This window comes from Marmota monax, unplaced genomic scaffold (assembly GCF_021218885.2).
Source record: "Marmota monax isolate L192 unplaced genomic scaffold, Marmota_monax_Labrador192_F-V1.1 WCK01_AAM20220418_F8-fsc00002, whole genome shotgun sequence".
Lineage (NCBI taxonomy): Eukaryota > Metazoa > Chordata > Mammalia > Rodentia > Sciuridae > Marmota > Marmota monax.
The window spans coordinates 38,066,416-38,091,809 of NW_026693571.1; the positions used below are offsets into that span (position 1 = coordinate 38,066,416).

At 38.7% G+C, this 25,394-nt stretch overlaps 1 protein-coding gene and 1 pseudogene across 8 annotated transcripts in view; one reads left to right on the forward strand and one right to left on the reverse strand.

Annotated features, from left to right (window-relative positions):
• Positions 1-7,141: 7,141 nt before the first annotated feature.
• The window catches only part of Arfip1 (ADP ribosylation factor interacting protein 1), a 121,696-nt gene continuing 103,443 nt past the window's right edge, over positions 7,142-25,394 (reverse strand). For all 8 annotated transcript variants that reach the window (XM_058583906.1, XM_046458869.2, XM_046458868.2 and 5 more), the window contains one exon: positions 7,142-9,012. In XM_058583906.1, the coding sequence (XP_058439889.1) occupies positions 8,857-9,012 (156 nt within the window). In that variant the 3' untranslated portion in view covers positions 7,142-8,856. The remainder of the gene's footprint in view (positions 9,013-25,394) is intronic.
• On the forward strand, positions 15,966-16,470 carry LOC124102516 (large ribosomal subunit protein eL42-like; annotated as a pseudogene).

The window sequence follows — 25,394 nt, forward strand, 5'->3', positions numbered from 1 at the left end:
TGCCCTTGATAAGACAGCTGTCCAGCTCTCTCACCCCTTGGGCTAAGCAGATTCCATAAGCCAAGTTTACAAATTCCAAATCCTAATGAAAAGACAGCAGACTCAAAATTAGTCATGAATGCAGTTTTGCTTATTAACTGGGAGATCCCACTTCAATGCTAGTGAACACGAATTCACATAAAAATGAACCACAGGGCCAAACGGGCAGAGTTCTTCCTAGAATAAGTCAAGGTCAATGCTGAGGTCAGTGGCAAGGAAGTCTGGAGTGGCCCAGACTGAGGCCGCTTGTTTTAGGGGGAAAAAAGGACTTGTTTTCACGACTCCAGTCATGAGCACAAATAGTGACTCCAAAAGCTCGAAAACCTCAACACAGCACAACAGCCTATTATGTCATTGTATTTTTTTTTTTAAAGGACAAAGGGGCAAGTTGGAACCAAAGCCTGCTATGAAGTTTTAATGTGTTACTTTTCCTTCCCCTATCTTGTGAGTTTAGGCAATATTTCCAAGACACACAAAAAAGGTTTTTTTTTTTTTTTAAAGACTACTAGCTCTTCATTTGCAATCTCTAACTAATTTCTCTTACTTTATGACTGGCTTAATTGGAGAATGCTAACTAAGTGTCACAAAGAAAATATGGTCTTTATAGAGAAATAAAATTTTGAAAAAATAGACATTCAGATTGTATTTTTATTATTATTAGTGGCGATGGGTGATGGGACCCAGGGCCTTGCGTGTGTCAGGTAAGTGCTCTGCCACTGAGGAAAAACCCTGGCACCTTACATGATTTTTTGAGACTCACACCCAGGACACCTAAATGATTTTTTCAGACTCACACCCAGGACATCTAAATGATGAATTAAGGGTCTATCCTCAGGTGGCCAACACCAGTTCAAGGAGAAACTGTTGATGCCCACTTGAGGAATCATCTGGACCTCTCTGGGGCGTTAGTGGCATCAGGTGATGAGAATCAACACGGGGAAGCTGACCAGTCACTCAGCAAATACTCATGACCGTTTAAATTTACATTCTTAAAGAAAAACACCTCACCTGATAAGCAGTGGTTATATAGTAACCATTGCCATGGTTAAAACTCAATTCTCAAAACACTGCCTGGGCTTTTGCTGCTTCTATTATGGATATAAACTCCTTAGGAAGTTTGAATTCATTGTACGTTCCTTGTTCTTATCTGAGATAGGGGTAGGGAATAGGAAACAAGAACAACATAAACACCTGTTATTCATTTGGGGGCACTTTAAAGATCAAAGCTATTTTATTAATTTAAAAAGTACAAATTAGGCCAGGTGTGGTGGCTCATGCCGGTAACTCCAGCAGCTCAGGAGGCAGAGACAGGAGGATGGCAAGTTCAAAGCCAGCTTCAGCAATGGCAAGACGCTAAGCAACTCAGTGAGACCCTGTCTCTTAACTAAAATACAAAATAAGGCTGGGAACCAAAAAAAAAAAAAAAAAGTGAAAATTAGGAAAAACTTAGCTGTCTCATATATATATATATATATATATATATATATATATATATATATATATATATATATTTTGTATTGGGGTTTGAATCCAGGGGTGCTTTACTACTGAGCTACATCCACAGTTCTATTTTTTTTTTGAGGCAGGGTCTCATTAAATTGCTGATGCTGGCCTTTAACTTGCAATGCTCCTGCCTCAGCCTCCCAAACTGCTGAGATTACAGGCATGTGCCACTCACTGAGCCTGGCCTAAAATCTTTTTATATTAAAAATGGTATTAAAATGACCAGTGTGCAAATGAAATTTATTTTAAGCAGGCTTTAACTGTAATATGAAGCTACAATTATTTCCAAGAAAAGGGTAAAAAAATGAGACACAAGAAATCTTAAACTAAAATACAGTGTTTTATTTTGGAGCTTAACTTCTTTGGTACTTTCTCACAGCTGCTGAGAAAACATCAATTTGGAAATGAGCCGAGGAGAGAAATGAAAAGGAAAAAACCCTTAGTTTGGTGAGCTCACCTATTCCTACGTGGAATGTGCTCTTCAGTCTCATATCCTGAACTCCTTCTGCTGTGTCAATTGCTGTTCCTGAAGTCTTTAGCGACAAGCAGAAAATTGCCTAACTTCCTTGAGTCTGTTTCCAAACACAAACTGATGTCTTTCCCATGCCACAGGGGGATCCTGGTATGTGCAGGAGTGGAGCAGAGAGGCACAGGTTCTACCCCAAGAAGCTGACTGCCACTCTGGGGAAGATGGAGGAAATCCTTTTGCCTCTCTGAACCAAAGAGCCTTTTTTAAAAAAATTAAAAAATGTATAAACATTTTTTTAAAAAGGTAAGACTATTATTCTGAAACACCACTTTATCTACCCACCTACTTCAACAACTGCTAACATTTTGCCATATTAAGGCATCTTTCTCTTTCCTTTTCTCCGGCTTTCTCTCCACATACAGCAGTGTGTATGTATGAATTGCGTATTTTGACTCAATCATTTAAAAGTAGATTGCAGACACCAGGACACTTTGCCTTTAAATTCTTCAGGAACACATCTAATGCAGTTTTTTCCTTTTATTACTATAATATTCCGTCATAGCTTAAAAAATTAATGAGCTGGGTGCGGTGGCTCAGGACGCTGAGGCAGGAAGGTTGAGAGTTCAAAACCAGCCTCAGCAACTAGTGAGGCACTAAGCAACTCAGTGAGACCCTGTCTCTAAATAAATACAAAAAGGGCTGGGGATGTGGCTCAGTGGTTAAGTGTCCCTGAGTTCAATCCCTGCTACCAAAAAAAAAAAAGTTAAAGTTCCTAGTAGTATCAAACATAGACTCAAAATTTTCAGTTGATCTTCAAATGTTTTATATAGCTATCTTTCAGAACATAAGCTGAAGAGCAGTTCTCATTATTTTTCTTTTGTGACAGACTTATTGAAAAGACCCAGTCAAATATCTTGTAGCATGTGCCAGATTCTGCATTTGTCCAGATGGTTTCACATGGTGTAATTTAACTTGTTCCCTAGTCCCCTGTATTCTGTACCCCGGAATTTAAAGAAAAAGGTTCAGTTTGATCAAGATTAAGCAGTTCCATCAGTGTAACTCCAAAGTGATGTTGCATAATTTATATTGAATTGTATCTGGAGACACAAATCTCTTAGTATTTTCCTCTTCCATGATTAGTACTATGGAGAACAATTCTTTGGTATTATGGAAATATGGTTTTCCTTCAATCTTTCTCCTAGTGAGTTTAGTACTTACTGGTGATGTCAGTGTGAATCAGTTATTTTAGTGGGGGTGGCAAAATAATGATTCTTCCAATTATTCCTTTTATTTATTTATTTTTGGTTCTGGGGATGAGGCCCAGAGCCTGTACGTGCTAAGCTGAGCTCTACCATGAGCTATGCCACGCCCCCTCTTTTATAAAATATATTTTTAAACTGGCCACTCTCCTGTAAACATTCTAGTGTCTTGGGTAACACCTGATGTTAATTTAGAATAAGTGCCCTGCCTTTGTTGTAATGCATTGAAATGAGCTAGTGATGCAACTGAGTACTCGTCTGCATTTGGATTTTGAGCTAAAAAAATTGAGTATTTCTAAACTTTGTACTTGGCTCCTTTAAGAACTGTGCAAGAAGCTGGGGATACAGGGTGAATAAAACAGCATCCAACACTATGCCTTTCTCAGAGCTTAGCGTCTAGCCATAGTAAGTATATACTGCTCAAAGGAAAGAATTGTAATTATCTGCTCAAAACTCTAGGTACTTTTTTCATAAAAAGCTTCCTTGGGAAGAACCAGAAATCATGTAGAGGGAGAACAGAAGCAAAACAGCATATATAAATAATTTATCAGGAATACTTTATTCCTTATGCTAAAAACTTTCTCAGGAAGACTAACAGGATTGAAAAGTTACTTTCCCTTTCTCTACTCCATGCTCTCCACCCACTTGAAAACAAAACCAAAAAACGTTTGTTTTGCTTGGGGCGGGGGTACGGGAATTGAACTCGGGGGCACTTGACCGCTGAGCCACCACCTCAGCCCTATTTTGTATTTTATTTAGAGCAACTCTCACTGAGTTGCTTAGCTGAGGCTGGCTTTGAACTCGCCATCCTCCTGTCTCAGCCTCCTGAGCCGCTGGGATTACAGGCTTGTGCCACTGGGCCCTGTGAGTTTGCTTTTCTTAGTGGAACTTCAGACACTAAACTCTAAGACACGATGAAGAATTATATGGCTTACATTTCTCTTCCTTTGTGCCCTCATGCTGCCTAGGGGTACACTTCTCTCCTAAGTAATTTATATAAATGACACACACATGAACCAAAAGCAAAGCAATATGAAAGTCTAAGCCAAGGAAAGTTCAAGGCCAACAGAATGGTAGCCTGTTCCTTTTAAAAACTTTTAAAAATCAACAAACAATTCATTGGATCACAGGTGCAGAAAGCTCAGTCTTTTGACTTCATGGCAAACCTTTACTTGGGTCCAAACAAAACAAACTGTTTTGGGATTTTGTGGCACATTTCATTTGTAAAAATATCACTGAAATTCCCAGCTCTGGCAGCATATTAATGAATTAATTGCACAGAAGGAATTACGGTTCTCAGTCTGGGTCTAATTTCCGTTCCTCAAATGAACAGTCTCCTTTTTCCCTATCAGGGTTAACACAGGAATAACAAGTAGTTATCAATATACATAAACTCTATGAATCAACCTTTATTTTACACAAAGATGAACTTCAGTTTCCTGTACATTAGGAGGACCACTTAGCAATTTATTATAAAGAACCATTTGTGGTAGGAAACCTGTTGAACAGGAAATGTTCAAGTGGGAACACAGAATTTAATAAAAGTCCTCAAAAGAGAAAAGTTGTTTCTATCGTAGTTCTATTTTAATAAGTTTTTAAAAAATATTTTCTTAGTTGTTGATAGACCTTTATTTTATGTATTTATTTATATGTGGGGCTGAGAATCAAACCCAGTGCCTCATACTTGCCAGGCAAGTGCGTTACCACTGAGCCCCAGCCCCAGCCCTGTTTTTTTTTGGTATTGGGGACTTAACCCAGGGGCACTTAACCACTGAGCCACATCCTCAGCCCTTTTTAATTCTTTCATTGTGAGATAGGGTCTTGCTAAACTGCTTAGGGCCTCACTAAGATGCTGAGGCTGGCCTTGAATTTTTTATTCTCCTGCCTTAGCCTCCAGAGTTGCTGGGATTACAGGAGTGCACCACCACACCACACTTAATAGGTTTTGTTGCATTGTAAAAAAAATAGTTAAAGACCTGTGGCCTAATGCAAAATATTACTGGCCTTTAAATCAGAATATTGCCCACTTACCATGGGACAGCCTCAACCGACAAAAAAAAAATTGTGATCTTAAAGGGGAATCAGGTTTTCTTAATGCCTACATTTGGTTAAAACAGTAAAGCAGGATTTCAGGTGGTCTCAACTTTTCCAGGCAACTGAACAAGTCAAGGAAAGAGCTACTGGCAAAACGTATTTAGGACTATTACAAAATACAGGCATTCTAAGTAGTACTTCACAAATATTAGGAAAAAGTACACACACATGTTGTACTGAACTAGCACCTTGGATAATTTGCTTTTATTTTCCACACCTATGGTCATCTCCAGCGAAAACTAAACAAGACGGCACATTTTGAGGTAGATAAATTATTCTTCAAATTAACAATTTCAGGATGAAAAGAAACTTCAGAATTTACATAATTTTACTTTATATAACACTTTTCAGGTTCACGTGATTTCTTTGAATGGTCAGAAAGGACAAATGTCTTATATACTTTATACTGTATCTAATATGAACCCGTGTAGAGGTGGATGGGTTACCTTTTTCAACAGGAAAGACATTTAACACATATATTGTACTTTCCTTTAGAAGGAACTTGATACAATGCTTTGGTTTAATTATGCAGGTGAAATAGCAGGACTTAAAGAAGCATTCATGTTTAGTTGCAAGCACTCATCTGATATTAGACTTGAGGATGGTGGGCTGGCTAATTTTATATATTCTGAGGCCTTTATCTGTAAAAAAAAGTGTTAGACAATCTCTGAGAAACATTTTCATTTCACACTCTATGGTATAACGTCATCAGTGTACTATGGATGTTAAAAAAATGCTTAATAAAGTTTCTATTTCAGATAAGTTGTTTCTGCAAATCCAGGTCCTTCCTAGACCCAATATTTAAAAGCATTTGAATGGACAGTTCAATTTCAAGTTCAATGGACTAGTTTTCTTGAATGTTTTCGTTTTTTCTTGACTATTTTCTATTTTTATGAGAAAAGTCAGCTACTTCCATCCATCTTCTGCTCCTACACCTCACATCTGAAAACTCCCCAAATCTTGATTGTTCAGGTCTTATCTGACTGACGGTTTTTTCTTTCCACCTAAAACATTTATAAAGTGATGCCCTGTTGATTCTATGGATTTTTTGCATACTGGCTTTAAATAAAAGCTAACCAGGCACATGTGGTATGCTCTGGGAGATGTAAACTGGCAAAATACAACACAGTCTTAGGAGTGTGCATATACTCTGAGGGTCGGTCCATCTTTACGTCCAGGAGTATTACTTAAGGGAATAATTAGAAGAGTGCAAAGATGAACATATGCCTGTTAAAAGTTATCCAAACCTAAGATTATGATATAAAAAATTGGTAATTAAAACATCCAACTTTAGGAAGGTTAGGTGGTTCCATGCAGTACTTATTCACTTAAGAAAGTGGTTGTTATCTTTCATTTTATGAAACTTTTCTTATTTCTTTCTACAACAAATATGAATTACTTTTCTAACAAAGCAAATGTACCTCTGGCTAGTATGTTACTATTCTTATTTCTTTTGCACACGTACCCACTACTCAGAGTCACTGACATTTTCAGTTTATTCTGAAAAATTATTAATTCATACGGATGAAACTAGTTAGCTGTTTTGCTAGTACATTGTTTACTGAGATGTGGTGAGACTGGACAGGTTCAGTTTCCAAAAGAGATTCAAATTGAAGGAAAAGAAAACCGAGCAAAACAATTATAAGTAACAGAAGCATTATTTCTTGTTGCTGTTTTTTTTTTTTTCTTTTTTAAAGTTCAGGGGGAAAATGCTATGTTCTCAGAATTTCTAAATAGTTATTTCTTATTTAAAACTCTGAGGGCAAGAGAAACAAGATACTGCAGCAAACACTTTTAATAAGAATACAAAATTCACACCAGAGGCACGTTCTGGGGAATGTAAATGAACTATCACAAGTAAGTTATTCTGCTGGAAGAATAAAATAAGGCTCTCAAGAGTACAAATATACAGGAGGGAATGACTGAAAATAAGCTGATGATTTACAATCACATTACACTGTATTAAGCACTCAAAACAGGCATATTAATTAAAAAGCCAGCTAAAAGGCATTGAACGTATATAACAAATTTACAGTCCACAAAGTTCATGGATGACAATAATTTTAAGTACTTCATTTCAACACAATAGAAATGAATAAGTGAGACACCTCTCAAAATATTACTTTATGTCTATGACAAAAATCAAAAGAACTTTACATTTAAAGAGGATTACATTATTGAGGAACCATACAGTTGGACATGGGCCAACCACGAAGAACACAAAACCAAATGTGCTGCACAGCTGAGACAGTACTGGCCTTCCCAATCATCATCCTCTCCTCTTACAGCCACACTGTTCCATGTGACCTTTTCATTACTCAAATGAAAAAGTCCTTCTGCTGCTCATTCCTTAAAAGGACTCAAGAAAAACCAAACAGCAAACTCAAATGTTGATTCCACTGTAAACCTCAAATGTGGTTTAATGAGGCCAAAGAAACTCAATCTTTATACATGTGCTCCTTCCCAAGGAACAGACACATCAAACATTATCTGAAAGGGGTTTCTTCATGGATTATGTACATTGGTTGAACAAGAATTACTGTATCTGAGAAGGCACATATCTGTGATTTAAGGCTTAATTGGTATTGTTACATATGGAAGTCAATGAAAGCTCTCTAGGAATTTACGACTATAAAAATGAAATTTACCCCCAAACTAGTGTTCTAAGTACAGATTTCTACTCTAGAAACCATCATGAATTTCCATTCTCAAGTCCACCTGTAAAAAAAAATCTCTTTTAACCAGGTTTTGTTATAAATCAAAAGAAATTGCTAACATAACTGCCCAGTGACTCTGGGTGATACAAATTCATAAACTTAAGGACCCACCATAGAAATGACAAGTGTTATTCCTGTGTCTTTAAAATAAAGATGCTGAAGAAAATTATAATGGTAAAGATTCATTTTAAAAAAGGTGTTTACCACAACTCCATGAGCCAATCAATCATTCATTAGAACTGCCACCTCTGTGTGGATGCTGCAGAAACGCCATATAATTTACTTTGCAAAATAGTTTCTCTTCTCTTTAAGACAATACATGAAAATGAATCTCTTAAAGATGTTTAATATATTCATATATAAAATATCTGATGTTGATACAAATCATGTAAACCTCCCTCTGGAAAAGTTACAACTGGTCCTCGATTCCAGGACCAAAAACCTCAAATTTTTATCTTGTCAGTGCAAATCTATATTAGATGTTTTCAAACTACAGAAATAGCCATCAACCCTCACAATACAAAAGGATTTCTCAAAAAGGAAAATTACTGTGTTTGGATTAGAGAATTTATGTTTACATTAAAACTACCAACCTTCCCATCAAATTTAACAGTTCAATTGTTAAGGTATGAAAAGGGAAAAATTAAAGCTTTGTGCAAGAATCACTACAATGGTTGTTAACCCTCATCACGTCCCCCAACTCTGCTTAATTCTTATCAGATTAGGTTGGTTTAGAAATTCCTTTTTTTTTTTTTTCTCCTCTCCAGTTGAGATTTTACTGTTCTTCAAGCCAAGATGGGGCATCCACTCCAGGGGTTTTCAATTTGATATGGAACTGTTTCAGTGTCTGTTCAAGCTGCTTCTGATTCCCAGCAAAGTAGGCGGCAATGGCATTGTGGAAAAGGACCAGCTGATTGTGCAATACTTTAACCTGTGGACACGGCAGAAGGACAAGACCAAGCATTAACACCAAGGACACGAGATAGAAGGTGACATACTACATCCCTAATGAATCACCGTCTCTCTCCTCAAGAAAAGCCACTTTAATAGAGACAGCATTTCACATATACCAAGTATTATGGGTCACTGAGCCTTTGACAACTTTTTAATTACCCTGAAGGAAAAAAGTCAGTTTTCAGATGCTAAATATATACCGTGTAAATCTTCAATATACCTTCTATGCAAGTGCTCTACCGTTGAGCTAAGTCCCAGCTCTGTTAATAATTTTCAAACATTATTGAGAGCAGTAATTTAAATATCACTAAATTTACCCTCAAACTAAGTATATTCAAAATCATGTGAGATACCTAAAAGGGAAATTATATATAATTACTTACAATAAATGCTATATACCAGGTATGGACACACTGAAAGCTACGGTTTACATAAAACTGTGTAGGCTGGATACTTTAAAACACTGCATTTCTTTGTAAAGAATCAAGCAATGGGAGCAAACATTGTCCAGAAAGTCAATTTATTCAAAGTTCTTATGACTTGGTTATTTCCAATTGCTTTTTATTTTAGTGATATCAAGAGTAAGTTTTACCAAGTTAGATAAGTTTTAACTACTTCTATCTTAAAGAAATAAGCAAACCACCAGTCGCAGTGGTGTATGCGTGTAATCCCAGCAGCTGGGGAGGCCGAGACAAAAGGATCGAGAGTTCAAAGCCAGCTTCAGCAAAAAGTGAGGTGCTAAACAACTCGGTGAGACCCTGTCTCTAAATAAAATGCAAAAAATAGGGCTGTGAATGTGGTTCAGTGGTTGACTGCCCCTGAGTTCAATCCCCGGTACCCCTCCCCTCCCCAATCCCCCCAAAAAAGAAATGAGCAAACCATCAAAAAGATTTATGAATTACGGGCTGGGGTTGTGGCTCAGTGATAGAGTGCTTGCCTACATTGTAAAATAAAGTCCAATGACAACTAAAAAATATATATATTAAAAAAAGAATATATTAAAAAAATTTATGAATCGTTTCCTGAGGTCTTATTTATAATAACTGCAAAATAAAATTATTACTATTATAATTTTTTTGGTATTGGGATTTGAACCCAGGACTACTCTGCCATTGAGCCACATCCCTAGCCCTTTTTATTTTTGAGTCAGCACCTCAATAAGATGTTGAGGCTGGCCTCAAACTTGAGATCCTTCTGCCTTACCCTCCTGAGATGCTGGGATTACAGGTATGCACCACTGTGCAACTGCTAGGCAAGTGCTCTGCCATTGAGCTAGAGTCCCAGCCCATAAAACTGAGCTTTAATAATTTTAATGATATAAAAAGTCTAAATGAAAAAAATATATAAAATTTTATACATGGTATGATATCTGAATTCACTATCTTTCTTTCTCAATTTCCAAAAATGTTTTCTAAAACCAAGCTGCTCTCAGTTGCTCTGCCACTGTGACTGGTTGCCAGGGAGGCTCAAAGGAAAGCACCAAGAGTAAAATGCTTCATCCAAGGGTGGAAAAACTCCTGTTATGTCCTTGGAGGCTAAAGCATTCCTTTTTTTGGTACCAGGGATTGAACCCAGAGGCACTTAACCACTGAGTCATACCTCTTGCCTTTTATTTTTTTATTTTGAGACAGGGTTTTGCTAAGATGCTTAGGCCCTCACTAAATTGCTGAGGTTGGATTTGAACTTGCGATCCTCTTGCATCAGCCTCCCAAGCCGCTGGGATTACAGGTGTGCACCACAGTGCCTGGGCTAGATGCTAAAGCATTTCTTGAATGAGAATTTTTAAAAATCCTACATCATGAAGAAAAAGATCGATAAATTAAATTACATTAAAACTGAGTTTCTGTTCATCAAAAGGGAGTGAAAAGACAAGCTACAAACTGGGTAAAGATATCTGCGTTATATGTAACTGACGAAGGATATGTATCTAGAAAATGCGAAGAGCTCCCATAAACCAAAAATAGCCCCATTAAGAAAGATTAGGGTTTGGGATGTAGCTCAGTGGTAGAGCATTTGTTTAGTATATGTGAAGCTTTGGGTTCTACCCTCAGCTCTGTGAAAGAAAAGAAGGAAGGAAGGAAGAGATAGAGAAAGAGAGGGAGAGAGGGAGGGAGAAAGAGGTAGGTAGGTGGTGAAGAGGGAGATGGGGAGAGGGAGAGAAGGAAGGAAGGAAGGAGAGCATAACATTGTACAAAGGAGGAAATGGGAATGACCAACTGCATCTGAAAAGACATCAGCTTCATTAGGAAACAGGAAGATGCAAAACTAAAACTAACATGCGGTACTATTTTACACCCTCACCTCAGGAAAATGTAAAACAATAAAAACTCATATAAATATATTGCTGATCAGTGGTATTAATGATATATAATTACTTTTGAAAACAATTATTAACAGTAAAGTAAAAGAAACATGCTGCAGAACACAATTTAATTCCTAAAACTCTGCCCTAGAAAAACGTGCACAGGTACCCCATGACATATGCTAGGCATGAGTTCTCCCACTGGACCACATCTCCAGCCTTGTTTATTTTGACAGAGGGTCCCACTAGGTTGCTGAGGCTGGACTTGAACTTGTGATCCACCTGCCTCAGCCTCCTGAGTAGCTGAGATCACAGGTGTATGCCACCGTGTCTGGCTGAATTTAACATTTTTTTTAATCATTAAAAGGAAAAGATTATAAAAGATAAAGTATGTCTATATCATAACTTTTCTGAGGACCTGGAGTGTTCACTACAGACAGCCCCACTAAAATATTACTTAAATTCATTCATCCAATAAATATTACTGAGGTTCTATTAAACATCAGACGCTATTCCAGGGGCTGGACATGCAAGCAATCAACAAAAGGCAAACATCTCCACTTGCAATAAGTTTATACTCTTTTAAGGGAAGAAAGAGAAACAAGATAGGTCAAATGTACAGTATGTTTCAGAGAAAAGTAAAGCAGCAACAGGAAATATGAGATGCATATGTCAGTGAGCATTTCGCCATTTAAAAAGGCAGGCGCTAGGAGACTTCATGTGAGTGGCAGCTGAGAAGACCTGAGAAGAGAAGGGTTGCTTCAGGATATCTGGAACAAAAAAATCTAGACAGAAAAAATATTATATACAAAGGCACTGGGGCGGGCAGTGTGCTTAGTATGCTTAAGAAAAGGCACTGAGGCCAGCTGGGCAGAGCTGAATAAGGTCTGGTAAGAGATGTGGTTAGATAAGGAGTGGGACTAGATGGTGGAAGATCTTAGAATCCTTCTCTGAATGAGAGGAAAAGCCACTGGGAGATTCTGGGGGGGTGGGGGAGAAATGACAATATCTAACTTAATAAATATGCAAGGGTGGAAGTAGAGAGGCCTGTTATTGCCACTGGGTGACGGATAAGGTTGGCAGAGGTGTGATTCCAACACGACAGGAAGGTGGAACCAGTGGGATTTGTTGCCAAAGATGTGGGGTGTGGGAGCAAGAGAACAGCCAAAAATGATGCCAAGACTTGGGCCCTAAGCAACTGAAAGGATGACGCTGCCATATATTGAAATGGGAAGATGGAGGGGGCAGGTGTGGCAGAGGGGAAGGGGACTATTGAGAGAGCTGGGTTCTAGATGAGCAGGGCGGGCTGGAGGTAACTCGAGAGTCACAACATACAGATGATATTTTAAGCCATGTGACTAGATAAGCTTATCAGAGAGTGCATAGATTGAAAAGGGACCGGAGGACTAAGTCATCAGCAGTAAACCCGTACACTTACACCTCAACTCAAAATGGAGCACGGGTCTAAATGTCAGAACTAAAGCAACAAACTTACAGAAAAAAACATAGGAGAAAAATCTTAATAGTCTTGAGTTTGAGAAGGAATTTTAAATAGTACACACAAAGCATAAATTATAAAAAACAATAAACTAGACTTCATAAAAATATTTTTTTCTCTTCAGAAGAGTCTATTATAAAAATGAAAAGGTAAGCCATAAACTGGGAGAAAATATGTATCAAAGAACTTGATTGTAGGATATATAAAGAATTCTTAGGGGCTGGGGATATAGCTTAGTGACAGAATGCATGTTTATCATGTCCAAGGCCTTGAACTAGATCCCCAGTACTTTAAAATGAAAGAATTCTTAGAACTGAATAAGATGACAACCCAATAAAAAATGAGCAAAAGATTTGAACAGGTAGTTCACCAAGGAAATATTCAGATGGCAAGCAAACACATGAAAACATGCTCAAAATCTTTAGTTATTACAAAAATCCAAATTAAACCCACCATGAGATGCTACTGCACAACCACAGAATGACTAAAATTAAGAAGACTGACCATAACCTATTGGCAAGGACACAGAACATAAAATGTACAACCATCTTGAAAGTTTGTCAGTTTCTTACAAAGCTAAGCATATACCTATGATCTAATGCAACCATTCCACTTCTTGGGATCTGAAGTGAGGGAAGGAAGCCTATCCACACAGACTGTACATCAATGGTCATAGTAGCTTTACTTGTGACAGCTGAAAACTGGAAAAAACTCAATGTCAACCAAGAGTGAAGAGATGAACAAATCGGGGTTTTCCCATATAATGGTACACTACTCAGCAACGAATACACCGATACATGCAACACAGATGAGTGATAAGAACACTGTTCAGTGAAAGGAGGAAAAGAGAGAGTGTGAACTGTTTGGTTTCATTTATATGAAATTTAGAAAGATGCAACATTTCCCCCTCTGTGAAGGCTTTCACACTAGTAACCTATTTAGGTCAAAAAGTCATTTTCCACCTGTTCTAACAGTATTATTTGGCCAATTTTTGTTTTGCTATTTTGGATGATTCCTGGCTCATCCAAGAATTGTTCACTGTTTTCACATTTCACACGCTAATTGTTTTCACATAGTAACTAAAGGACTTCCTTATTTTTAGTGTGAAAGTTCAATTTTCATAAACAGACTCTGATCAGTTACTTTAATACTGAGTCACAAAAGATTTTTGTTTCAAATTTCAATTCCCAGTGCTTTATAATTACAGAACAAAAGCAGAGCATGTGATCACGTCACATATTAGACATGTAGACAATTACAGAGAAAGAAAGAAAGAGGAAAAGGCATCAGAAAATTTAACTCTGCAAATGTCTACACAAGTCAGTTTCTTTCCTCACCCACTGAGGTCTGTGAGGGCTGAACACAGAGGGCTGGGCCAGCTCCTCTGGTAGCTAAGGAAGACTTGGAGCTTGGTAATGAAGCCTCACACTGAGTGTGTTACCTACCCCCCCTCCCCCCCAAGGAAACTTAATCCATGGGACATCAAAGACAGGGTGCTTTTTAGGTCTGAGTTCTAGTTTTCACAACAAAATGATACGATACTCATATTCACCAAAACATCCTCCCAATAACTGTGAGAAGGTTGGTGAGTAGAGCCTTTTGAAATACACACACACTCTAGAGCAGTCCTTGGTATTTAGACAGAACAACTAGTGATTCACAGCTTGCATTTAAAATGTAAAAACACAAGGAAAAAACTCTAACTGTAAAGTATAAAATTTCATTCCCATTTTAATATCAGAAACTGTTTTCCTTTTAATATGCTAATAGTTTTCACTCTAACACTAAAACAGATAAATCAATTCATTTTTCTATTAGTACTGATTTTGTGAATACTCATATTTGGTTTTGATGGTAATGTTTTCAAAATCAGATACAAACTTAAATAAGAATGTTGACTCTTGTCCAGTCCAAATATTACTAAATAAAAAATAAAGGGAAATTAAAGTAAGTTAATAAGCCAATTTTCAGTATGAAAATACCTTTCAAACTTCATGAGTTACAAATTAGAATACTTTGATTTTCTATTTAAAAAAAATTTTAGTTGCACATGGACAAAGTACCTTTATTTTATTTATTATTTTATGCAGTACTGGGGATTGAACCCAGTGCCTCGCACATGTTAGGCAAGTGCTCTACCACTGAGCCACAACCCCAGCCCTTCTGCCTGGTTTTGATTTACTAATTTGCACTATGATGTACATTCATACAATGTCCTCAATGCAGTTCTGCCAGATATGTTACAGATAATTCTCAGGATGTTTTTGGTTATTAAGTAAGTAGAAATCATTGCCACTTAAAAAGAGTAATTAAGTAATATTAGAAAAGCAGTTGCAAGACTCTTTTTAAAGCAATTAATTTTTGCAATCTTGGTACAGGTCGAGCATCCCTAATCTGAAAATCCCAAACCCAAAATGCTCCAAAATCCAAAGCTTTTTGAGTGCTAACATACTTAAAAAGTGTCAAATTCGAAATGAAAATTTCTACATCTGTCCTCATGTGATGGGTGACAGTCAAATGCAGGCACACTAAGACTACTTATGAAATTACCTCCAGACTATGTGTATAAGGTTATGTGAAACAAATGAATTCTGTGTTTAGATATGGTGCCATCCTCCAAATATCTGGTTTATGCATATGCATATATTTCAAATCTGAGAAAATCTGAAATCTAAAAGGGTCAATCTAGGAAAGATTCTGAATTCTCAGTAGAATTGGTGTAGGGAGAGAGATGAAGAAAGTGAGGTGGGAAAGGTCAGATCCTACTTTAAGGAAAAAGGACAAAAGCCAAGAATGCTCCAGGAAATATTTAAGTTTTCAGACTATGAGAACTAAGGAGAGCACATAATCAAGAAAAGAGCCACATATTTTTAGTAAACTATGCTTTAATAGGGTGGAGCAACACTAACTTTTGAGAAGCACTTTCTGTATCACAGATAAAATATTATTCTTGCTGGATGCAGTAGTGCACGCCTGTAATACAGCAGCTTGGGAGGCTGAGGCAGGAAGATCACGAGTTCAAAGCCAGTCTCTGCAACTCAGAGGTGCTAAGCAACTCAGTGAGACCTTGTCTCTAAATAAAATACAAAAAAGGGATGGGGATGTGGTTCAGTGGCCAAGAGCCCCTGAGTTCTATCCTTGGTACTCTCTCCCTCAAAAAAAACCCCAAACATTATTCTTGAAGTCAGGGCTGGACTGCAATAGTTTAAACAGGAGTCTCCATTGCTCAGAACCCAGGGAAGGACCTTGTAAGAAAGGGAAGACTAGACACACTCTCTTGGCTTGGTTTTTATTGTGTAGATACCACTACTATAAATATGGTCAATGTACCTAAAACTTGAAGGACTTTGTAAAAAGTGTGGCAAACACCAGCCTCACAAAGTGACCCAGTATGAGAAAGGCAAGGATTCCCTTTATACCCCAGGAAAGAGGCTCTACGATGGGAAGCAGAGCGGCTATGGTGGGCAGACAAGGCCAATCTTCTGCAAGAGGCTAAAACCATGAAGAAGATTGTGCTAAGACTTGAATGTGATGAGCCAAACTGTAGATCCAAGAGGATGCTGGCCATCAAGAGACACAAGCATTTAGAACCGGGAGGAGACAAGAAGAGAAAGGGTCAAGTGATACAGTTTTAAACTTTTTGATTTTTTTTTTTCATTTAATTTTGAGGGTAAAATATTAAAACTAGAAAAATTACCTGGGAATTAGTCACCTACTATCACCTATAGTAATATAATCATAAAAAAACATTATTCTTACATATACTTGGTATATAGTATATTATCTCCACAGTAGAGGGAGAGAGGGCAGAGTGAGAGAGAGAAAGGGAGGGAGGGAAGGAGGGAAAGAGAAGGAGGGCAGCAGATACGGAAGGAGGGACGAACCAGACTCAGCTGAATAACCTGTCCAAGGTTAGACTGCTAAGGAGGTAGACAGGATTTAGGGAATTTGGAAGTGTCTCATCCCAAGATGGGTTCACGCTCTTTCATCTACTCGTGACTTGCTGCTATTCATAGGGCAGTAAGCATTTTTAAAAACTTAAAAAAAAAAAAATGAACAAGGGCAGCAGAGCACTTACAGGAAGGGTAGTGATGTAGAGACAGACTCACTTTAACCTCATTCTTAATTTTGTCTAGCCTTAACGTTGCAACTTAACATCCTTGGAACAAGGATCTAACAAAGGGATGGGGTAGATGAAAGGAAAGTGAATTCTTTGTATATTTATGAAGAATAGTACAATACTAGGCTTTCATATACTCTTCCATATATACAGAGTAGGGAAAAAACTTGACTAAACTATTAATATCCTAACTGGGAAAATTTAAAGTGGTTAAAAGTACAGATAAAACACAATAGCAAAGCAGATATTTCAAACAGGAGCAAGAAAAGAGGTAACAATTACAGGCAAAAATGAGATGACAACAAATTTGACAAATTTTCAAAAGCTAACATCAGAAACAATTACAGTAATTTAGAAATACACTAAATCATTGTGAGCTCAATCACAAAGAACTTTCATAAAGATCTGCCAAACAATGAGCAATCCAGATCAGATATAAGCAAAACCACTATAGCAACATCTGTGGAGTGACCTAAACATACTATACAATACCTTAATTGTTAAAGGGCAAAACAAACTCCAACACTGACTCCTAAGACAGAAAGACAAAACAGGTTTTAAACAGAAACTGGGTAAGAAGTTTAAAAGGAGGACTGACATACAGTGTCAAGTGGAAGACACTGAAAGCTTCATTCTGCCTGCATGGCACCTATCATTAGAAGACAAACACCTTTTACAAAGTCACCAACTGAAAAACTTCAGAGATAAGCAGTACTCTGTTGACATAAAAAACATACGAAAGGTCCATTATTTTTCCAAACCAAATTTAGATTACATACATTCTTATTCAGAGAATTAAAAAACACACACACATTTCCCAGTTAAAGTTATTAGTTTTAATATATTCACAACTGTTAAGTTCTTCAAAGTAATTACTGCCTCTCCCAATAATTCTATGAAATAGGGGTTTTTATTAAGTATAGCAAAATATTGGGGCAACAGGTTGGTAAGCATGTCGGTAAGCATGTGAGGAAAATGTAAAACAAACGGTTCTTTGGTAAGAAGTCCCCCACCACCAACAGGTAAAGCTCAACTCCGTTCTTTACACCTATTTCAAAATTGACAGTTATGTGCTTCCCTGGCCCCTGCTGATTCTTTTCCCAGGAAGCAAGAGGCTGGAGAATAATAAGCAGAAAAGATACTCGCCTTGGCCTTTATTACATTTGTGGAGTATCATTTTATTAGTTCAAAATAGCTTTGGAAATGCTTGTCATGTCAAAGCAGCTACTGGTTGAGAAAGAGAAACACTATCAAAAATATGGGTGTGGGCATTGGAAAGGCAACAAGAGAAGGAAAGACAAATAGGAACTGAAAGTGGAGGTGGAAGAATAGACTATTTTTCTGACTCACTGGGATAGGTTTCAGCAAATCACTGACAGGTAGAAAAAAAAAAAAAAAAAAAAAAGTCCTGTTCCAGTCAAACCACCTAGCAGGTATTTTGGGACCACAGTAACATATTTCTTCATTAAATTCTATATTTTTTCTTTTCATGCTTAACTTAGCATTTTATAATGATAGACAGGATTAGGCATAATGATATCCCTAAAACAAGTACCTTACACAATGAAATGAATAAAAAAAAAAGTCTTGAAAATTTAAAGGAATAAGGATAGAAAATCAGAATACTACAAGTTTAAGAGGAACAAAGAAACCTTGTTATCAAATTTTAAACTTTTAATCAAATAAAGTATAGATGACTCATGGAAGATATGGGGGTCAACATGAAAGTGCTGAGTCACTACTGAGAGAATTTCCAGGAAAGGTTAAAAGGAATACTGCAAAGTCAAATTTTTCAACACTGTTATTGTCTTTGGAGGTTTTACTCAGAAATACTAATTAATGGTTTTACTTTTAGCAAGTAGAAGCGACTGTAGCCTTAACTAAAAAAAGTGCAGTAACAACACAGCCACAAGCTATGGCACTTCTGCAACAAACTCAACAAATATGCATGACAAGTGATCTGTTCAAATCTCATGCTGATGACTTAAAAACAAACCCACATCACAAAACATGTTCTGTTGTGGAACAGACATAGCACAGCAATTGTGGTTAGGAAGTAAAATTTTGTTAAGTGAATTCTTTTCAAAGTGAAAGGCACACACAATCTCCTCCCTACTAACACACAACAGGAACTACAACCCTACCATGCATACAAGCCGTCCACTTCTGACCAAGGATCAGAAAACATTTAAGTACTTAATGATTGTAAAAAGCCCAGTCAAATGTAAGAACCACCAATTCATAATTATAAAGATATCATTCTGGAAGGCTTTTAAATCTTGCGTACAAAATAACTTCTTCAAAAGCACCTTGACAGAAATCTGAACACAACGGACAAGAAAACACTCTGAAGAGTCAGCAAGGCTCGCTCCTCCCCAGCACCCTCTCTGACTTTCGTTCCTGCTCATCCTCAGATGACTGCAAAGTACCCTGGTTTGGGATGGTATGGCTTGGAGGAGTCTAATTTCAAAATCACAACCTGAAATTCTCCCCCCTTCTCACCGTTCTTTTTGGTTTATATACAGTTAATTTCTTCTTCCGTGTAGGTTTAGAAAAAAAGATTAAAAGTGGTAGAATAAGTAGAAGACAAACCAGCAGCACAGTAAACACTGTCCAAATGTGAAAACACTTTCTCATATAAATGAAGAGCACTATCTCATGTTATTTGTTATTTAAGAGTGTCATTTAATAATGATGTAGGTAGCTCATGTCCTAGCAAGTTAGCTATTTTTCTATTTTCTCCAGCACAGAATTGATCATTGGATTTTAAAGCAAAGAGGAAAATTATAGACTCTGACAATGTTTGAAAACTGGAAATTAATTCTGAGCCTCATTTTGGAAAAACGAATAGGCACGCTATTTAAAAAACAAACACTTTTCAGCTGTAGTTTCCCTTCTTTATAAAAAACTTATTTTTTAATAGGTGGAACATCACATGATCCCTGATTTTCCCTTTACAACATATACCATAGCCTGTATGTATGTAATTGTTTGGTTTTATGTACTGTGTGTAATGCCTACTTGTATGTATGTAAAGTCTATTTTCCCTACTTGATTTTAGGCTCCATGAAGACAAGACTATTATACCTCTATTCCCTAACCTATGGCTGGCACATAAAAAGCAATAGATGAATATTTACAGAATAAAAAAAGAAAATGTCAAAGGTGCCCATTACACACCAATCTGCTCCTACTACTTCACATATATTTTATTTTACCTGTTATCTATTTCTCTTGAAACCTTCAGTTCATTCCATTTCTACTATTATCACCTTAATCCGCTCTAAGCTCTTTTCTAAACTACTATATTCATTCTTAGGTCCTACTATAATCTGTCTTCTGTATTTTAGAGCTAGCATATGCGAAGAATTCTTTCAAGGGCTTTCCACTGATAATAAACCTCTTAGTGTATGTGGTTTTAAGTCCTGCATGGTCTGCCCTCACTTACTCCTCCAGCCTTGTCCCTGTGAACCAGACACATTCACTTTTGGAACCTAACAACGCCCCTGCTACCACAGGACTGCTACACAGGCTATTCTTTCTATCTGGAATATTTTCTGCTTCTCATTTATCTAGTTAAGATGTTAATGTTCAACATCACTTCCTCATGGAAGACTTCTCTACTACTCTGAACTGACCACCAGTCATGGCTAAAATTTTATACAATTTTTTTTTTATGTGATTTAACTAAGACTGTTTCTCTTAGTAGGCTATCAGCTCTTCCAGGGTAGAATTTGTGTTTACTTTTGTTCACCAGGTATCATCAATATCCAGAATACTTCCTAGCACAAGATATAAGTAGATACTTTGTAAATGTTTGTTGAATGGATTAAAAGAGAGAACAATAATAACATAAAATAACATCAAATTACATGATGAAATAAATATACTCAGGAAGTAAAATTGCATGAATAAGGGAATATTTCCCAGGATCCAAACATGGATGATTATATTTGACACAGTGTTGACAGAAGGTATTGCTGGACACAAAAGAAACTATCTCCATAGTTACCTATTGCACTTAGAAATTTCAATCCATTTATTTTTTTATTTAAAACTAAATAGAGTCCTTTTACTACCTCTATAACTTAATTTCACTTGACCTATACAAGCATCTATACCAAGTACCACTGTTTGTGCCTCCAGTTATGGATATAAACATGACATTAAATCATTAATATGAATATTTTGAAAGCAATCAAAGTTAGTTAGGCTTGTTTTCTTTTGACAATGGGGAAAATATTTTAAGAATGTATCTGCTTGTTCATATTAGGTAATGATTAACATGCTCCTTAAACTTTAGCATCAATTACCATTTTTTAAATTTTAGAGGTTTGGGCTGGGGATATGGCTTTAGTGGTATAGTGGTTGCCTAGCAGGCTTGAGGCCCAAGCCCCCCATCACTGCAAAAATAAATAAATAAGATAAAAGTAAACAAATTCAGAGGCTTATATTTTTTCTTCTCAAAGACAACTATTAGTAAGAAAAGAATATCTCTGTCTTTCCTTCAAACTTTTCCAAACTTTTATAGTGTATTTTTCAAAAAAAAATACTAGGCTTTACACCATACTTCCTATTATGGTACTTATCTGAATAAAATTTTATACAACTGTACATAGCTAATTCACATTACATCAGTATGTTTACCCTTCTTGATTTTCTATTCTTTTTTCTCCTGTCTAACTACTATATTTAATTCACTGGAGTTTTCTCTGAAAAATTAAACTTATAATAAAATACGTTAGAAAGAAATATGTATTTTAAAAAGGAAATGATGTATAAAATGTTAGAAAAGAAATTACAGTATTCAGGAATATTATGGTACTATGATTACATACAGGATATTGTGAGTGTAAACCACTCTTTCCATATCAACTTAAGATTCAAAATGACTTGAATTTTTAAGGAAAAAAATGTTTTAAATTAAGTAACTATACTAATACAGAATAGATCCTGTCTGTTCATGACAAAAGCAGATCCTAAGTCTGTTTTTGCCATCCATTAAGTTACTAAAATATCAAATAATGAAATAAGCCTCAACTTAATGGTTATAGCTAATTAAGAAAGATTACATTAGAGTATATTTTATCAATAAAAATACAAAAAAAATCATCACTTTTTTTATTTATACCCCAAACTACTTTATTGGCTCTTTTGAGGCACAGGTCCCCACTTTCCCAAGATACTTATAACCCTAAAAAGAGATTTATCATCCCCAATTAAAAGGCAGTAATCTTGAGGGGAACATTATTATTTTTTCCCACATTCTAAGTAGTTTCAAACCATATAAAAATTGTTTTTACAAAAATCAATACCAGGCTGGGCAAGGTGACACACACCTGTAATCCCAGGGGCTCGGGGGGCTGAGGCAGGAGGATTGCGAGTTCAAAGTCAGCCTTAACAAAAGGGAGGTGAGAAGCAACTCAGTGAGACCCTGACTCTAAATAAAATACAAAATAGGGCTGGAGATGTGGCTCAGTGGTCGAGTGCCCCTGAGTTCAATCCCTGGTACTGCCCCCACGGCCCCAAAATGAACACATTGCTTCCATTTTCTATGCAAACAGTAAACTGCTCCAGACAAAAGAAGCATTTCTGAGACACCAGTGAGGTAATCAGGATTCCCCCCACCACCACCTCCTGAAGTTGACTCCCACTCACTTCCCCCATCCCTCAGGTTCTTGCAGCGCACTTCTAATCTGGGGAAGAACACAAATGTGCACCTGCTTGAATGACTACGATATACTTAGCACCACTGCCAGGCATCACGAGGGCTGAAAAAGAAGGCATGATACCTATTCTCACAAAGTCTACAGAGCACCAGTAATGTCGGTCTTCGTCCTTACTAAAACAGACTTGAAAGGACAATAACAAGTAAACAAAGTGCCTTTACTCACAAAATAGCTCAAGTTACATTATTTAAAAGTCTCCAAAAGGAGAAAACTGATGAAAGGAGAAACATTAGATGAATGTAATTAACCATTTCTTTATTGCTATACAACTCAATGTTGTGTAGTAACCAACAAGAGAATTTCGGAGATTAATAAGGATTGTTTAGGGTAAAAGCAAACAACTATATAATGGGGTGAAGAGACAGAAAATACAGATTATAAATAGAACTCAAGTTTTTATTAAGGGTAAAGACAAATACAGATAAGTATATCACTCAGTATTAATACATGTACACTGACAGACACTTGTGTATCTTATATTCTATCCCTCTTTGTTTTGCCAGAGGGAAGGAAAGCCAGACTAAGTACATAATATAAACACCTCAATTTCTAAAACATAGCTCAGAAGTTACCTTGGAAAGAGCTCCAGGAACCATGCTGGGAGAACCAACAGAGTACCCCTCCCCCTAACAAAGGCTATGAAAAACTGCAAAACTAGGTCTTTAGAACAACATCAAACATAAAACAGCACTCTCAATGATGTTCCAGTTTGTTTTTTAAAAAAATCAATATATAATACATAAGAAATAGGAAGAAAATATTGTTGAAGAAGTTCTGAGAAGGAAGATGGCGGCGAGGGGAGTGCATTGCCCCCGTGTGCTGCTTCACTGTGTGGGAGTATGACAAGTCAGGACGGCTAAAGGATATCTTGTTAGGAATTTCCAGCAATAGTGGGGTGCGCCGGAACCTGGAGGAAGGATTTCCATCGCACGAGGATCGGCTACGGGGACTCAAACGCGAGAGGTTTGTCGCACGGAGGGTAACACTGCTTATTCAGCAAATCGCCCCGCGGCTAGAGTCTGTAGCGCGCGCTGGGATAGAGACGCAGGGTTACAGTGCTGCAGTTTCTGCCAGCCGCGCAAGCACCGCACTCAGGGCTGAATTCTGGGTTCGAGACGGGGGAAGGAAGCGGTCCATCTTGGTTCTCCACACCGGTCAGACCACAGAGGAGGCCAGCAGCCACCATGTTGGTAAACTGACGTCACCTTCCCTGTTTTCGACTGACCGCAGCTCATTCAGCCATAGAACAGGTAATTTCAGGCTGCAATTCGCCTGCGGCTTGCAGACAGATTGCTGGGGTTCAGCGCCTGGGTGCTTCTTAGAATCTGATCTTATCGGAGCGAACACCGAGCGCGGGGCGGCCGAGTTCAGGCTCCCGGAACCGTCCCGGAACCGCCCTGGCTCAGGGCTGCGGAGCCTGCGGAGGCTGCTTCTTGGACCCTGCTACTATCAGAGCATACACCAAGCACTAAGCAGCCGAATTCCGGCTCCCGGAACTGAGCCCGCGGGGACTGCTTCTTGGAGCTTACACTTATAGGAGCTTACACCGAGCACGGAGCGGCCGAGTTCCGGCTCCCGGAACTTCCCTGGACCGGGGCTAGGAACCCGCGGAAACTGCGTCTCGGTCCGGGTCCTGCTGAGGGCCGGTCAGGACTCACTCATTGCTTTGGTTGCCCGGCAAGGGGAACGAAATGCTGCCATTCGCATAGGATACCAACATGGCAGAGATCTGATGTCAGCAGAAAGCGGCGGAGGAGAGATCTTCATCAACACCAGCGGTGACATAAGCAGTTGGTCTCCTGGTAGGGGGGGTGAGGCACAGTCACCCGAGTCTCCTCAATTTGTCCTCGAGCCAGAGGGGAAGAGCCCGGCCGCCGCCAGCGCCCGGAGCAGGCCCAGCGGCTCGCCAGCGTGGTGACCACGTGACCCCAATTGGAGAGGGGGCGGAGCAGAGCCGCCACCCACACCCGCCAGGTGGGCAGACCCGCGACCCAGTGGTACATGGGCGTGGTAGGAGGGGCAGGGCAGAGCCGCCCTTCGCGCTTGCAAGGTAAACAGACCTGTGACAGCCTGGCGGGTCAGGCCCAGTGGCCTGCCAGTGTGGTACACACGTCACCTCAACTGGAGTAGGGGCAGAGCACATCCTTCTCCCACGCCCGGATCAGGCCCTGCCGGTGTGGTGGTCACATGACCCCAATTAGAGTGGGGGTGGAGCGGAACCGCCACTCACCGCAGGGTGAGCAGACCAGTGATCAACCTGCAGATCAGGCCCAGGGGTCCGCAGGCGTGGTAGGAGGGGCAGGGCAGATCCGCCGCCCGCGCCTCCAAGGTAGGCAGACCGACAACAGACCGGCAGATCAGGCCCAGGAGCCTGCCGGCATGGTACAAACACCACCCTAATTGGAGTAGTGACAGAGCAGAGTCGCCTCATGTGCCAGGAACAGGCCCAGCGTCCTGCAGGCGGGGTAGTCACGACACCCCAATTGGAGTAGGGGCAGAGCAGAGCCTCCACCCGTGCCCGAAAGGTGGGCAGATCTGCGACCGACCAGCGGGACAGGCCCAGTGGCCTGCCGGTACGACAGACACGTCATCCCATTTGGAGTAGGGGCAGAGTAGAGCTGCCGCCCGCGCCTGCAGGGTAGGCAAACCTGCAACCGACCGGCGGATCAGGCCCGGTGGCCTGCCGGCGTGGTACACTCGTCACCCCAAT